Source organism: Peromyscus leucopus, chromosome 4 (genome assembly GCF_004664715.2).
Source record: "Peromyscus leucopus breed LL Stock chromosome 4, UCI_PerLeu_2.1, whole genome shotgun sequence".
Taxonomy (NCBI): domain Eukaryota; kingdom Metazoa; phylum Chordata; class Mammalia; order Rodentia; family Cricetidae; genus Peromyscus; species Peromyscus leucopus.
The window spans coordinates 98,376,294-98,391,384 of NC_051066.1; the positions used below are offsets into that span (position 1 = coordinate 98,376,294).

The following is a 15,091-nucleotide window of genomic DNA, read 5'->3' on the forward strand; positions in this document are numbered from 1 at the left end:
TGATCTTATCTGGATAGGACCCTGTCGCCTAATCAGGACACCTCCCCAGCTTGCTGCCCACGCTCCTATAAAAGGGGGGTCTGCGTTTCTTTGCAAACGCTGTGCACAAAGCTGCCAAGTCAGGAAAGGGCTTCAGGATCCCGCTTCTGCGCTTTTTAGAAGAGCCGCGGGACTCAGACTTTGTTTCCCCCACACCAGCTCATTCATTGCCCGTGTGCAGTTCTTGAACTTCTTGCAAGATGACTATTTGGGATGGGGTGATGCCCTTTTACCCCCAGCCCAGGCACGCGGCGGGCTTCAGCGTCCCGCTGCTCATTGTCATTCTGGTATTCTTGTGCCTGGCCGTCAGCTTCCTGCTCATCTTGCCTGGGATTCGTGGCCACTCGGTAAGCGGATACTAAGAGCTCCTCTTAGGGGGATTCTAGAAGCTCAGTCGTAGGTGAGAGAGCAACGCGGAGAGCATTTCTCAGAGACTCGGGGCAGACAAGACTAAGGAAGATTCTTCATGAATAGTTAAACTGGGGATCAGCAGGAGTAAATTTAGAAGTCTGGTGCAACAATCCACTCTTCATGGGAGAGGGACAGTCCAGGGTTCAGGGATTCCCGGGAAGAGACTCCAACTGCCTTATTTTGGAGGCTGCTGCAGAAAGTGGGAACCAGCCCAGTAGTCCAGACTTCCAGTGCTGCCGGAACCTCCCAGCCCTCTCTCTGAAGACTTGAGCACCCCTGTCCTGTCATCTGGACAATAACCTTCTGGCCAAGAGGATGGGCACGGGCAATTTAGACTGTGGTGTTTTCCTTACCACGTTCGGTTAAAGACACAGAGGGTTCAACTCGTAGCAAGCCTGGGCAGTTCCCTTAAATGCTCCCAGCCCCCAGATCCTAAACTGTACATTTTTTTTTTCAAGTCTGAGAAGACCTCAATCTTTCTGTGTTGATTTTTGTTGGTGGTGGTTTGAGGGAACTGGTCCATCTAGAAATATGCACAGTTCCTCTCCTTTCGTTGACTACCAGGTCCTGGGGCCTCCCTCTTCAGGGAGAGGTGACCCTGCCTGCCTGGCACTTCTGAACTCACTGACCTCACCAAGCAGTGACTGAACTAGTGGTAGCGAACAGGCGCCAGACAGCGGGGGGTAGAAAGGGTGGTCAGAGAGCGCAGGGCAAGCTGGACCTGAAACTAGGACCGGGGAAATGGTCACATAAGCACACGACCAGAGAATACCACAAATGCCAGTGGCTTAGAGGAACTTGAAGGAAAAGCAGGCGTGACATCCGCCTCAAAAGTCAGGTTAGCCGGGCGTTGGTGGCGCACGCCTTTAATCCCAGCACTCGGGAGGCAGAGCCAGGCAGATCTCTGTGAGTTCGAGGCAGCTGGGCTACAAGTGAGCTCAGGAAAGGCGCAAGTACACAGAGAACCCCTGTCTCGAAAAACAAAAAAAAAAAAAGTCAGGTTGAGATGGAGTGGGATCAAGGGGGGTCTTGAGGATGGGTTGGGCAGTGCCCAATCCTGACCTGAGTGTCTGTCTTTTCCCACAGCGATGGTTCTGGTTGGTGAGAGTTCTTCTTAGTCTGTTCATCGGTGCAGAGATTGTGGGTGAGTGTAAGGTGCAACTCCTGGGAGAGAGGAGTTGGAGCAGGGAGGGGGTGGCAGAGGGCACTGAGAAATGGGGAACTAGCTCGGTTTCCTGGTTCCCCTTCCACTTTGCACCTCTTTCTGGTTCCCCAGCTGCTCTTTTACTGTGGGCTTTTTGTTTTGAGACTGTCTCTTGCTTGCTATGTAGTCTAGGCTGACCTTGAGGAGTGCTTACTTGCCCAGGTATGCCCCTGCCTCCGCCAGTGCTCTTGGCTAGTGCTCACTTTTCTGCCCTTACCTTGCTATTGCACCAGGTCCCTAGACCTCCATCTTTCTGTCCCACCTCCTGTCCCTCTCATCCTCACCCCCAAGTCACCCCCGTGCCTCTCCCCGTAGCTGTGCACTTCAGCGGAGACTGGTTCGTGGGGGGAGTGTGGACCAATACATCCTACAAAGCCTTCAGTACCGCCCGTGTTCAAGTCCATGTCGGCCTGCATGTGGGACTGGTGGGCGTCAATATTACACTCAGAGGTGAGGAGGCTGGGGCAAAGTGAGTTCTTGGGGCTGGGAGATCACATGGTTGGGAGCTGAGCGCCAAGCGATGTTAGAAGATCTTTCACATCCCTCAGGCTCAGAAAACCTTTGATTGACACGGATTTGGGTTTTCCCCCAACGACTACCTAATCTTTCTCTTTCCTGCCAGCCGCCCACCCTTCGTTCCCTATCTGAATGTATTCAGTTTCCGGGTCCTGGCCTGGCAGAGTGCATTAACCCCACAGCTTCCTGCAGGAACACCAGTGCAGCAGCTGAACGAGACCATTGACTACAATGAGCGTTTCACTTGGCGTCTGGACGAAGACTACACCAAGGAGTACGTGGATGCCCTGGAGAAGGGACTGCCGGATCCAGTGCTCTACCTGGCAGAGAAGTTCACACCCAGCAGCCCTTGCGGGCTGTACCACCAGTATCACCTGGCCGGACACTACGCCGCAGCAACGCTATGGTGAGCCGGTGGTGGGGACGGGGCAGGGTGCGTGTGACCCGGAGAGAACGGCCTCGGGAGCTGCGGGTTGGAACTGCAGCCTCGCGGGCAGGATGGTCCCGCGATCCGCAAAAACCGTGGGAATCCCAGCCACCGCGTGCGCGCAGGAGCCGGCTCTCCTCGGGGTTCCCCTGCGCCTCCTGCAGGCCTGGCCGGGGAACCCGGCTCACCGCGCGTTGCTTCGGTCCCTGCCAGGGTGGCGTTCTGCTTCTGGATCATCGCCAACGCGCTGCTCTCCATGCCCACCCCGCTCTATGGAGGCCTGGCGCTGCTCACCACCAGCGCCTTCACGCTCTTCGCCGTCTTCGCCTTCGCCTCGGTCTCCAGCGTGCCACTCTGCCCCTTCCGTCTGGGCTCTGCCGCCTTCACGCCTCGCTACGGCGCCTCCTTTTGGGTCACGCTGGCCACCGGTGAGTACCAAGGGACGCTAACCTGGTGGTGACCGGGATATGTAAAGGATGCGCGCTACCCAGCTTATAGAATGAGTTCTTACTTAATTTCTTCCTCTCGACAGCAGGCAGAAGGTGGAGCAGGCGCTGTTACGATTGAGTAGACCTAGTTCGGAAGGGTTCAGTATCTTGCCCCAGTTAGCCTGAGAACTCGTGCATCGTGTAATACACATAAGAGTACTTTCTGAGGGTTGTGTGTGTAGGAAATTCCAAGGATGGGCTCCAGATGATGGCGACGAGCGCCTGCAACCCTGACTCTGTCTTTCCGCTCTCCGGTGCAGGCATCCTGAGCCTCCTCCTTGGAGGGGCGGTGGTGATTCTCCACTACACTCGACCCAGCGTTCTTCGCTCCGTTCTGGGTCAAAGTGGCAAAGACTGTAGCAGTCAGGCGAAAGGGAACTCGCCTCTCATCTTCAATAACCCGCAACACGAGCAGTTCAAGGCTCCAGATTTGAATATTACTACTGTCCTATGAAGAGAGCTAGTTCCAGATTCCCAATCTCCTTGGGATCCCGCAGACCCGAAGACAGTGTTAAAGGCGCGCCCTAGAAGCACTGCTGAATCTAGGGAACTGAATGCCCACGCAGGAGGACTAGGGGGAGCCCCGGATGTGCCCTTTGCTCTAGGGAATGAATTTCTCCGAAGAGTTGTAAATAAACTTTTGTTTGCTTGTTTATTTTTCAAAAGTTCCCCGCCCATCCATTTCCTTGACATCTCTTGGCCCTTGGAGTCACACAACCTTAATAAGCTTCGCGCTAGGCTAGTGATAATCTGGTATTGTAAATTCAGGTGCTGAGAAATCAGAGAAACACAGAAGGGATCTGGGTTGAAGCGCGCCCTCTAGTGAGGCCCAAGAGAAACTGACAGGCACCTGCATCTTCGTGAGCGGCCCCACACTGCCCAAATCTTTCTCTATTAGCCAATGTACTGGAAAATGAATGTAGCCAATGTACTGAATGTACTGGAAAATATTAGGATTTTAGCGTTGATTCACTAATTCTTCCCACTGTCTTCTTTTTGTGTGTGTGTGCCTGAGAGCTAAAAGAGAAACAGCGAGCATAAAAATATAAATCCTGGGAGTCTGGAGAGAAAGTTCAGGTAGAGGGTACTGGGGTTGGAGTACTAATACCCACAGAGCGACTAACAACTGCCTGTAACTCCAGTTCCAGGAGATCTCTGCAACGCCCTCTTCTGGCCCCTGCTGGCACTGCATACAAGTGGTGCACGGACATACGTGCAGGCAAACCACTCACACACATTGTACACATCTGGGACTTTTCCAGCGGTTCTTCCCAAGTCCTAGAATCTTACATAGCATATCTGGGAACTGAAACTCAAGGAGGATGTGGCATACAACTGATTAGTGTTAGAACTGGAACGAGATGCTTGGTCCCCTACAGTGCAGATCCAGAGGTCACATAAGCTGTGAATGCAACAGAAAAAGAAATGGGGCGCGGTGGGGGGGGGCAGCCCACCCAAAAACCAAGTGATGGGTGCTGAGGGATCACTTGATGCCCAAAATATTTGTTATGAGAGGGAGATTGACCTTGAAGAGGCAAAGCATCCAAGAGGGTGGATCTTGTGCAGAATAACAGCCATCCCTGTTGTCTTTCTTAATAACAGCAGTTTTGAGGCATGACTGACCTCTCTCCAGAACCTTGAGACTTTTGATCTTTTTTTTTTTTTTAAAGTTGGAGCTGAGCATCTGATACAACCCAAACCCACCCCCTGGGCCATTCTGGCGGGTTTAGGGAGGCTCCAGCGAGGTCTGGAGCCAGTCTGGAAACTCAGGGGCCGCCATCAGAGGGGCATTACAGGGCACAGTCAGACTCTTTGATCTGTTCCTCCTTAAAACCTATCTCAGAGGAAGCCTCCGACATGGGGATGTCCTGAGTCTCGGGACTCTCAACCATGGACCTGTAGCGGGGACTCAGGGGTCCCCCTTCCTCGGAACCCCACTCCAGCACCGGGTCCTCTCCACTCTGGTTGAAGAAAGCCTTCAGTCTGTGAGGCTGCATCCTGTGGGCCACTGCCATGACTAGTCCAAGCAGAATACACAGCAGTCCTGAGGAGAAGGTGACATGGGTCTTGCCTCAGTTCTAGTAGGTCCTCCAAGAACATCTCCTAAGAGCATCAGAAGAACTCTGTAAGGGAGGTTACTAGCATTCATAGAGGTAACTGAATGTCCTAGGGTCCATATCGCGGTATGGGTCTACTGTCCTGAATTTTCATGCTCCAAACTGAGGTTGAGAGAGAAGAAGACAGGCTGAAAATAGGGACAGATGGAGACAAAGGAAGGAGGCATGAAGATGACGTGGGTGAGTAGACGGAGCACGGTAGGAGAGTGACACCATAAGGCGTTTGGGGTAGTGTGAGGTGGGGACATGCAAGGGATCTAGGACACAACGAGAACTGTGGTTAGGGATGCCGGAGGGGACACACATCTGGAAGATGTGGAGGACCTGAGTAAAGGGAGTTAGAGAATAATGGATGTGACAGAGAGGATACAGAGAAGTGAGCGTGGACGAGGAGAGGAAACGGCATGGAGAGAGGAAGCCAGAAGATGAGGGAGTTACGAAGGACGGGCTCTAGAAAAGGCACCGACATCTTGACCTCTAGAAGTAGACCCTCCACCCCGCCAACATGAAAGTCCTCGCCTCCATCCTGAGCCCTCACCTTTAGGGAGGGTCTCACCTGTGGCCAACGTGATCCAGAAAGCAGGCCCACGGTGAGGGGACAGTACAGCAGTGCCCACGCGCAGGGGACAGGGTGATATGAGCGATGTGGCCATGGAGAAGAAGAACAGAGCCAACAGCTGGAAGAGGCCAGTAGCCAGCAGCATGTGGCCGCCATAAATCAGCACCGGCATAGACAACATCACGTTGGCCAGCAGCCAGCAGAGGAAGGCCACCCTGGAGAGCCAAGATGCAGTGAGGACGGGCCCAGGCCCCTCTACCTGTTGGAGAGGGTGGGATGGCCCAGGTACAGGCTGTCCCAAATATGTGAAGGGACGTTCTTGCCTGTGGGCTTCCCAACCAAGAACTCAAGTGACTGATGCCAGCTCCTCCCACTTAGGATACCCTCTTGAGTGGAAAGGAGATGGCTAGACTATTTATCTGTTCCTGAGTTTAGTGGGGGGCTATCTCATCCCATATCCATGCTCACCACAGCATGGCCGAAGCATAGTGTCCTGCCAGGCGGTACTGGTTGTACAGGCCACATGGGCTCCGAGGGGAGAACTTCTCAGCCAGGTAGAGGACCGGGTCTGGAAGGCCCTTCTCCAGTGCCTTCGTGTACTCCTCCGCATAGCTCTCACCCAGGCGCCACGTGAACTCCTCGTTGTAGTTGATGGTTTCATTCAGTTGCTGCACTGGGGTCCCTGAGGAGCAGGGTAGCTATGCTTAGCAGGGACCCAAGAACTGGACTGGACCATTCCCCTGGGTAGGGGTTCCTTCACACTGGGCAGATGGCCAAGCGCGGACAGCCGACCGAGGAGACAGCTCTGAGTTTCCCTCCCCGTCAACGCTCACACTTCCGGGCTCCGGGGCTGGGCACACTGTAGTTCTACACACCACACAAAAGACACCCCAAAGAGGCAGAGCAGAGCCTTCCCTCCTCACCTGTGAGTGTGATGTTGACTCCTCCGAGCCCAATCTGCAGTCCCACATCCACGCTGACCCACTCGGGACTGAAGGCTTTGTATGTCGTGTTGGTGTTGACTTGGCCCACAGACCACTCAGCACTGAAATTCACAGCTGGGATAGGGAGGGGCAACTCAGGAAGGCCTGGGCATTACTGGGTTAGTCAGAAGGAAAGCTACAAGGGCTCCGTGCCTGAACTTGTCGTAATTGTATACCCATTCACTAGTACAGGCCTGGCTCATACTAAGTCTGCCAACCATTATTGTGGGATGAAGAAAAGGGTCAGAATCTAAAATTTTCCATGCTCACACTCTGCTTACCCCTCCCAGTCCCGTGTACGGACTAGCCACTCAGGCGACTGGTAAGGAAGCATTAACATAGACCATGATGGGCAAACACAGACAACTTCAATAAAAATGGTCTGTTTTCCCTATTCCCCTAATCACTGAGGCCAAGCCAACAACCATCCCCCAGAGTCCTCCTGCCTACATTCATTACAACCCAAATAAAATAGTAGCAAGATTGAAAAGATGGATCCTCCTGGGCTTCCCTGGCCCACACCTTTCAGGGCAAGGGTAAGAGTAAAGGGCTAAACCCATGGTGAGCGAGGTGTGTGGGCTGGATCTGGAAGGCACCCTGAATCAGTGACCTCTATGGAGAAACAAAAAGAAAAGAGAGGCAGCCACAAAGGCAGCTTCACAGGAGAGAGGCTTCACAGGAGAGAGGCTTCCCAAGCCTGTGGCATTTGGCACTTACCCAGGATCACAGCCCCGATGAATAAGCTGGTCACCACCCGCAGCATCCAGAACAGCCTCTGAGTCAGAGGGGGCGGGTTTAGTAAGCATAGCCCTCCATCCACGTTCACCCAGGGACGGGGTTCTACCACTGAGCCTCTTTGGCCAATTAAAGATCAGAGTGTCTGGTACAAAATCATTCTCCATCTGTTGGTTCCGTGGACAGGGAGCTCTGCTCTAGGGATGGTAATGAGGCTTCCTCAGCACTGGAGTTCCTTCCCTGAGTCTGCCTCTCTCGACAGAATCTGGACTCCTCATCCTGACGCAGAAGTCCTCCCTGGGGCTGGAGTCTACAGGGCTGCGTTTGTTTCTTACCGTCTTCCCACGGATGCCAGGCAGGATGATGATGAAGGTGACCAGGGCAGCCAGAAAGATGGTGATTATAACAGCCAAAGCTGTGTCCATTGGGAAGGTTGGCTTGGGACCCGGATAGAAGGGCAGTGTGTGTCCAAGAGCTGCCATTTTGTCGGGGGTGTCCAGAGGTGGTGATGCTGCAACAACAAGGATTCACTGAGTGCTCTCTGTGAACCCGACACACTGTGGGGCTGAGGATGCTGCAGAGGACAAACCAACCCGGCTCTGTCATCTCTCAAGCCGTGCGTGTGTGCGTGCGTGTGAGTGTGAGTGTGTGTGTGTGAGAGTGTGTGTGAGAGTGTGTGTGAGAGTGTGTGTATGAGTGTGTGTGTGTGAGTGTGTGTGTGAGTGTGTGTGTGTGAGTGTGAGTGTGTGTGTGTGTGTGTGTGTGTGTGTGTGTGTGTGTGTGCCTTCTGACCTTCACTACTATTACCGCTTTTCCAATGCCTTTCAGCCGTCTATCTCCTCGTCTTTGGGCTGTGGCAGATTTAGGGTCTTGGCAATCAGTCTCTGCTGCCCTGTGGTCCCTTCCTAACCACTCACTTTTGGGCCTTTTCTGTTTCTTCTGGGAATATCTGAAGAAAAAGAACTCTCTTTCATTCCCCCCCCCTCCCAGGCTCTAGCACAGGCGGATCACAGAACATAAAAAGAAGTGTATTTACTATCAAACAAAGTCATAAGGGTAGGAGATGGTGCAGATTACGAAGAGATTGCCTTTCTTCTTCGGTCTCCAAAGGAACAAAGGCCAAAAAGCTGCTAAGTGTAGAGTCCGAGTACACTAACAGGGGCTGATCCCTAGACCCAGCGCTGCCCAGCCTGTTTAAGTACCCGAACTCCCGAGTCTGCTGAGTCCAGAACAACCTAGGTAGGCATTGCAGGAATACCTGCCCTCTGTCGGGCACAGTGCTGGCACCAGATGTCCTACGATTCCATGCATGGCCAACATAGGCCTTTTTCTTCCCTTCACATTCCCTATGTGGTTCTTCAACTCAAATACTGACTTTGGTCTTCTCTGCCTGTTGCCTGATTGATCTTAGAGCGTATCTGACTCCTGTCTGTCCCTTTATACACAGGACATTAGCAAAATGATACCTGGCCATTTCATCAGTTTTTAGACAGAATTAATTGCAAAACACACTACTATTTCACCATCATAAAGAAAGTACGGTCAATTAAACCATCACAACCTTTGTGATAAGATGCACCCCAACTTCAGAGATATCAAAACCAGGGGTGAAAAATTAGAATCGCTGCCCCAGTTCTGTTCATTCTTCCAAGTGTGATCTGCGCTGGGGTCTCATATTATCCAGGAGAACCCATCATTTAATCTGAGCAGGGAGAATCGTGTTTAGTGGGAAGGTAAAGGAAGCAGCTTCGTAGTCAAACAGCTCCAGAGGGTTGGCATTCTGCCTCTGTCTTTTGCAACTTCACCTCTATGTAGTTTTATTGAAAAACAAAAACAAAACAAAACAAAAACAAACAAACAAAAAAAACCCAAATAATAATGTTTGCCTCAGTGTGTCACTATGAGGGTGAAATGAGTTTGGATATGGAAAGTGCAGTGAGTACTCTTGGGAACAAATAGGGAGTGTATGGTACGGCAACGAGACAGGGAGACACTTAGCTTAGCTTTTAATCCTGTCTTTTGGACAAGTCATACAACCGCAGTTTCAGTTTTTAACATCAAGTTTCGCTTTCTTCTAAAGTCCTCAGCTCTTCCACCCCAGAGAAATACTCATCTTTCCCCAGCCCTGACGATCCTCCTGCCCAACCCCCAACCACCTTATCATCAGTCATCCTCGGTGCTCTCACGGCTCTTCACTTTTCATTCTCTGCTGGATCTTTCTCCCAAGCGTAGATTCAAGTTTCTCCCAACTCAGATCACAAAAGAAGGAGCATTTCTTGATCTCCACTCACTGTTTGGTCTTACTCTCTCCTTTTCACAGCCAGGATTTTTGACACCTTTTCACAGCCAGGATTTTTGACAGAATAGTCTGTGTTGGTGTTTCCATATTCTTATCTATTCCTTGTCACCTTGGCCCATAGTAACCTAACTTTTCTGCATCTTTATCTTTGGCATTACATCACTAAATAACCTAAAGGGAATGTCTCACTATATAAAATTTTTAAACTTGACACTGCAGAGCACATCTTCTTTCTTGAAACTTACTCTTTGGTTCCACAATACCATGTTTTCTGGGTCCCCTATCATTGGCCACCCTTCTCTCTGCTAAATATTGACGCTGCTCAGGATTCTATCACGATTCACTTCCTCTAGTCATTCAAGGTTTCCCTGGATAGTCCATCGTGGTGGTGCACCCCTGTAATCTCAGCAATGAGGAGGTTGAGGCTAGAGCTGAGAGTTCAAGGCTAGCCTGAACTAAGGTAAGACCCTCTTTCAAAAACAAAACAAAATGCTCCTAGGTAGTCTCGTCTGTTCCCATGGCTTATGGTTCTCAAAGGTCTCCCTGGGCTCCAAACTCAAAAGGACCAACTACCTCAGGAATTTTGATGTCTCAAATTGAAGAGGTTCCAAGTGGAATTCTCTGCTGCTCTTTCTTTTTAGCTTTACCACCATCCATTCATGAAACAAAGATGCCAGAACCAGGGCCATCCTACCCCCTGAGTATTTCTTGAAATTATCTGTTGGTTGCCTTGGCTACTGCCTTTGCCGATTTTAGTCTCATCCTCTCTAGCCTGGTTATTTTCTAGTAAACAAATCTGGTCATGTCGCTTCTTTGCCCTGGGTAGAATCTAATTTTCTCACTATCACATGTAAAGTGCTTTATGAGCAGCGCCCCTCTTCCCCTCTCCATGACTGACGTGCTGTTCAGGCTTTCTCGCCTTTGTGTGTGTTATTTCCTCTACCTGGATTGTTCCACCCCTGGCAAACTCCTGTCCTCACTACCAGTCTCAGCTCACCTCACCTTCTCTGTGGAGTTCCCTCTAAGGCCGTTGGACCAATGGGAAGATTCCCACTCTCCCGCTTCTGTTGTATTTTGATCATATCTCCTGATCACAATTACTGTACTCCATCACTTTGAACATTTGTCTCCCCTTTAGACAAAGTCTCCTTGAGGGCAGAGATTTAATCTTCCCATCATGTGCATGTAGCACATTCTAATCAAACTCTGGATCAAATCAATGAATATGAATGAGTTCTTCCCACAGGCGTCTGTCTCCTTCTGAGTCTTCACGCAAGGGGGAGCTATGTCCCCTCATTACCCACACTGTACTCACATTAACTGAGTGCCACCAATACAAGGCTAAAAGATGTATAAGAAGGGATCTGATGAACCTGATCTACATTTAGTAATCTCAAAAAAAAAAAAGACCACCCAACTGTCTAGAAACCCTCTTCCAATAGCTAGAGTCTCTAAGAATAGTAAAGAGAAAAACATAAATATTTGCATTTAGTTGAACATAAAGCATACATTGTAAGCTCAGCTGAAAATGTATAGCTAAAAGTCTGTTATTTTGAGGTGCTGGAAAGAAGACTCAGAGGTTAACTAAAAGCACTGGCTGCTCTTGCAGAGGACCTGGGTTTAATTCCCAACAACCACATGGCAGATCACAACTGTCTGTAATTCCAGTTCCAGAGGATCTAATGCCCTCTTCTGGCCTCTGCAGGCACCGTCATGTATATATGCCTGCAAAACAGCCATACACACAATGTTTTTTTTTTAAATAAAGTAGAACCAGTTCTTTAAACAAAATAATTAACAGTAACATTTTATTTTTAAATGTTTATATTTAATAGTGCGTGCGTGCATGCGTGCCTGTGTGTGTGTGTGTGTGTGTGTGTGTGTGTGTGTATGTGTGTGTACTTCCCACGGCATGCCTATAGAAGTGAAAGGACATCTTTGTGGAGCTGGTTCTTTCTTCTTTCTTCCCATCTTTCTGTGGGTTCCGAGGCTTTAACTCAGGTTGTCAGGCATAACCAGCCAGTGCCTTTACCAGATAAGCCGTCTTGCTGGCCTAGTGACATTTATTGTAAAGCATATTTTTTTTTTGTTATAGCAAAATTTTATTAATGATGCCCAAACTGAAATCATTTCTAAGAAAATCTCTATAGGAAGAAGAACTCTACAATGTAGAAGGCCTTAGGTCTCAGTTAAGATAGCAAGGCATGGTGACACATTCCTTTAATCCCAGTACTTGGGAGGCAAAGGCAGGCAGATCTTGTTTTAGTTGAAAGCAGCCTGGTCTACACAATGAGTTCCAGGCATTCCAAGGCTATATGATAAAAGTGATGATGGTGATGATGATGATGATGGTAATATAATAATAATAGTAAGAGTAAGAAGAAGAGAAAGGGAGAGTGAGGGAAAGAGGAGGAAAAAAGAAGACATGATTTAAGATAAAGCAAGCAAGATTGCTCATAGAAAGAGCTCATATTAGGGCCCATGAGGTGGATATGAGGGTGAAGGTGCTTACTGCCAAGCCTGAAAATTTGAGTCTGAGTCCTAGAAGCCACATGGTGGAAGGAGAGAACTGATTTCTGAGAGCTGTCTTCTGATGTCTGCACTCATGCCATAGATGTGTGCATGTATACACACACAAAAAAAAAAAAATGAAAAAGAACCCATATTATACGATTGAATTTCAGCAACAGGTATTTGCAGTGCAAGCAGATATTAACTAACTTAATGCATCTTGGTCAGGATCACATATACTTAGTATTCCTGTGCTTATTTTAATGAGAGGTTATATAAGTTTTGTGAGCATGGCTCATCTCTATTAACACGATGCGTCAAAGAAACACTAACAAAAGGCTTTTTTGTATCTCAAGTACAGAAGGACATTGTTAACATTTCCGATTCTCCGAAATACGTATTACAGATGACTAGAGCAAATGATAGTTGATGATTACAGTATGTATGCCTTGCTTGGTCTCTCCCATTAGTTATGCGATTTCATGACTTAGATATTCCTTACTCTACACTGCCTGATGTAGTAAAGTTGAATTTTCATGACTGATCCTAGTTTGGTTTCATTAGTATGCAAACAGGGCTCCTGCATGAGGAGATGGACTGAAATAAAAAAGCAGCAGAACTCTGCTTTTCCAAGAGTCTCTTGGGACCATCTTTCCCGCTCAGGCTGGACAAATGGAGTCTATGGCAGAATTGGTTCTAACCTAGCAAAATCTCACGTCAATGTTAACTGTACCCTCTGGTTCCTCAACTGGCCACCATGACTGGTACATACATCCAGTCTATACTGATGCACAAGACAGTTAAATAAATACACACCTACAGACTTACATAAACACAGATAGACAGACAGAAGAGGGGCACACCCCGACTCTGTCATACTCAGTGACACAGACACCTACAGTTCTTTACAGGGGCCCCTATGATGACTTGGGTGAAGGGCCAATTCCTTCACTTTGGGGTTCTATTTTTTGACAAGGCCTGGAGAGCAACCTTTAAGTACTAGAGCCTTTCCCCAGTGTTCCATAGTATTTCCAGTGTAGTTATCTAGTCCTTACCTGTAACAAGATGAAGTGGATTTCCAGTGTTTATATGACAGGTGGGTAGAGATTAAGTTAACAGTCTTGAAGACCCAGCCTAGTAAAGTCCTAGTTTCGTCACTTAAAGCCAAGGAGAGGTCTGGAACCCTCTTGCAGTTTAACAAGATTTCCTTCCCAAAGCTTTCCTCTGCCCACCCCACCCCGGAAGAGTGAGGACGGCTAGCTCCCTATAAAGGCAGTTTAGGTGGCATGCCTAATATTGTCAAGCACTCTGATGGGTAATGCGTAGCTACAGGAATGGGAGAGCTTATGTCTCTGACTGAAGTAAAACCTATTAAAAGTTTACATCTCTGGCTGGCTAAAGAGAGTCCTTTTCAGGAACTGCTAGTCCTTCCTAAGGAAGGTAGAGGAAGGGGAGAGGGAGAGGGAAAGAGGGGGGGGTAGAGGGGAAGGGAGAGGAGCGGGAGAGGGGGAAGGGGAGGAAGAGGGAGGGGGAGGAAGAGGGAGAAGGAGAGGGAGACAGAGAAAGAGAGAGAGGGGGAGACAAAGGGAGAGGGAGAGAGAGACAGAGACAGAGCGAGAATTCCCCAATGACAGGTGGTAATGGACTCAGGGATGGGGAATTGAGCAATCCAACCTACCCAGATTCCAGTTAAGAGAAATAAAGATTTAGTGTCGACAAATCTTGTGACTTTTATAACCTTAAGAAGTCTGCCTTGTCTTAATTTCCTGCCAAACTTTCTCCTTCACCGTCCCCCCCACCCCGAAATCTGAAGTGATCTGTGTAGACTCAAGAAGTGCGCCCCTAGGGGTCGGTACCAGAGCAGCACTTCAAGGTCTGATCGCAAGGAGACCGCACAGACCCCGCATCCACACGCGACCCATGGTCCCCTACCTTCCTCTCTTTCAGATATTGTGTGCGTGGCACCCGGCGCCGCTCGTCTCTTCCTTTGGGAACTCACTCGCAACGCTCCTGGTCGTGGAGATGGGGCCGGAATCTGGTCCAGACGTTAACGTCCTGTCACCAAAACTATGCACTTTGTCCCGCCAGGGTCCCTTCCAACCTCCCATTCTTCTAACTCAATTGCGGACCAAATTATGACCCTACAGACCCGGCCTGGTGTCTTCCCCGCCTTCCATTGCAAGTCATTTTCAACTTTCTCGGCCCTGGCACCCGGCCCTCGGACACCGGACGGACTGGTGTGTGCCTGGACCCTGGGCATCACCCCCAAAGACCTCCTATTCCCTACCCACGCCAGCACCCCGGGCAGCTGCACCGCAAACCTAGAGACCAGGCTCCCCGGGCGGTGAGACCTGGGAGGTCCCACCAGGAACTCTGGTTACCCAGACTTACAGGTTTGGAGGACAGATGGATACCTTGCTTTGGAGCCAGGTCTGATCTGTAGGTAGGTGTTGGATGATTGGTCATCTTCGTTTTAGAGCCCGGACACCGATTGTGTGGCGAGGATTTGGGGACAGCCCGCCTGCCTCACCCCCTCTCGGGTCTTCCACCCTCTCCTCTGCCCCCTCCAACTTGTGGAGGAGACTTGCCTTCCCGCCTCCCACACGGCCACACGACCTGAACCCTTGGCACCGCAGGAACCCAGCATCCCACAGGGTCTCACCTTTCACGCTCGGGTCCCTTAGGAGTGCCCCGGCGGCGGCGGGTCCCGGTGCCGGCCTCTATCCCGCCCTACTGTGCCCCGCCCCAGCGCCGGGACGCGCTATCCGCTCTTCAGCCCGGAGCCCCGCCCGCCCCGGCTCA

The 15,091-nt window shown here is 50.1% G+C and overlaps 2 protein-coding genes across 10 annotated transcripts; one reads left to right on the top strand and one right to left on the bottom strand.

Moving 5' to 3' along the window:
• Positions 1-50: 50 nt before the first annotated feature.
• On the top strand, positions 51-3,750 carry Duoxa2 (dual oxidase maturation factor 2). The gene is made up of 6 exons (XM_028878654.2): positions 51-386; positions 1,537-1,594; positions 1,970-2,104; positions 2,363-2,576; positions 2,811-3,025; positions 3,346-3,750. Exons 1-6 carry the CDS (start codon positions 240-242, stop codon positions 3,537-3,539), a joined length of 963 nt encoding a protein of 320 aa, XP_028734487.1. The 5' UTR covers positions 51-239; the 3' UTR covers positions 3,540-3,750.
• Duoxa1 (dual oxidase maturation factor 1) lies at positions 3,719-15,091 on the bottom strand. 9 transcript variants are annotated; one of them, XM_037205180.1, is made up of 9 exons: positions 14,952-15,091; positions 14,704-14,726; positions 14,222-14,324; positions 7,815-7,990; positions 7,462-7,519; positions 6,685-6,819; positions 6,230-6,443; positions 5,759-5,976; positions 3,719-5,129 (listed from the first exon to the last, which is right to left on the bottom strand). In XM_037205180.1, the coding sequence occupies exons 4-9, from the start codon at positions 7,959-7,961 to the stop codon at positions 4,876-4,878; spliced, it is 1,026 nt and encodes a 341-aa protein (XP_037061075.1). In that variant the 5' UTR covers positions 7,962-7,990; positions 14,222-14,324; positions 14,704-14,726; positions 14,952-15,091; the 3' UTR covers positions 3,719-4,875. The 9 variants fall into 9 exon arrangements, with proteins under 9 accessions (XP_037061075.1, XP_037061072.1, XP_037061074.1 ...); XM_037205177.1 differs by having other exon boundaries at positions 14,681-14,726; XM_037205179.1 differs by adding an exon at positions 8,287-8,428 and having other exon boundaries at positions 14,222-14,726.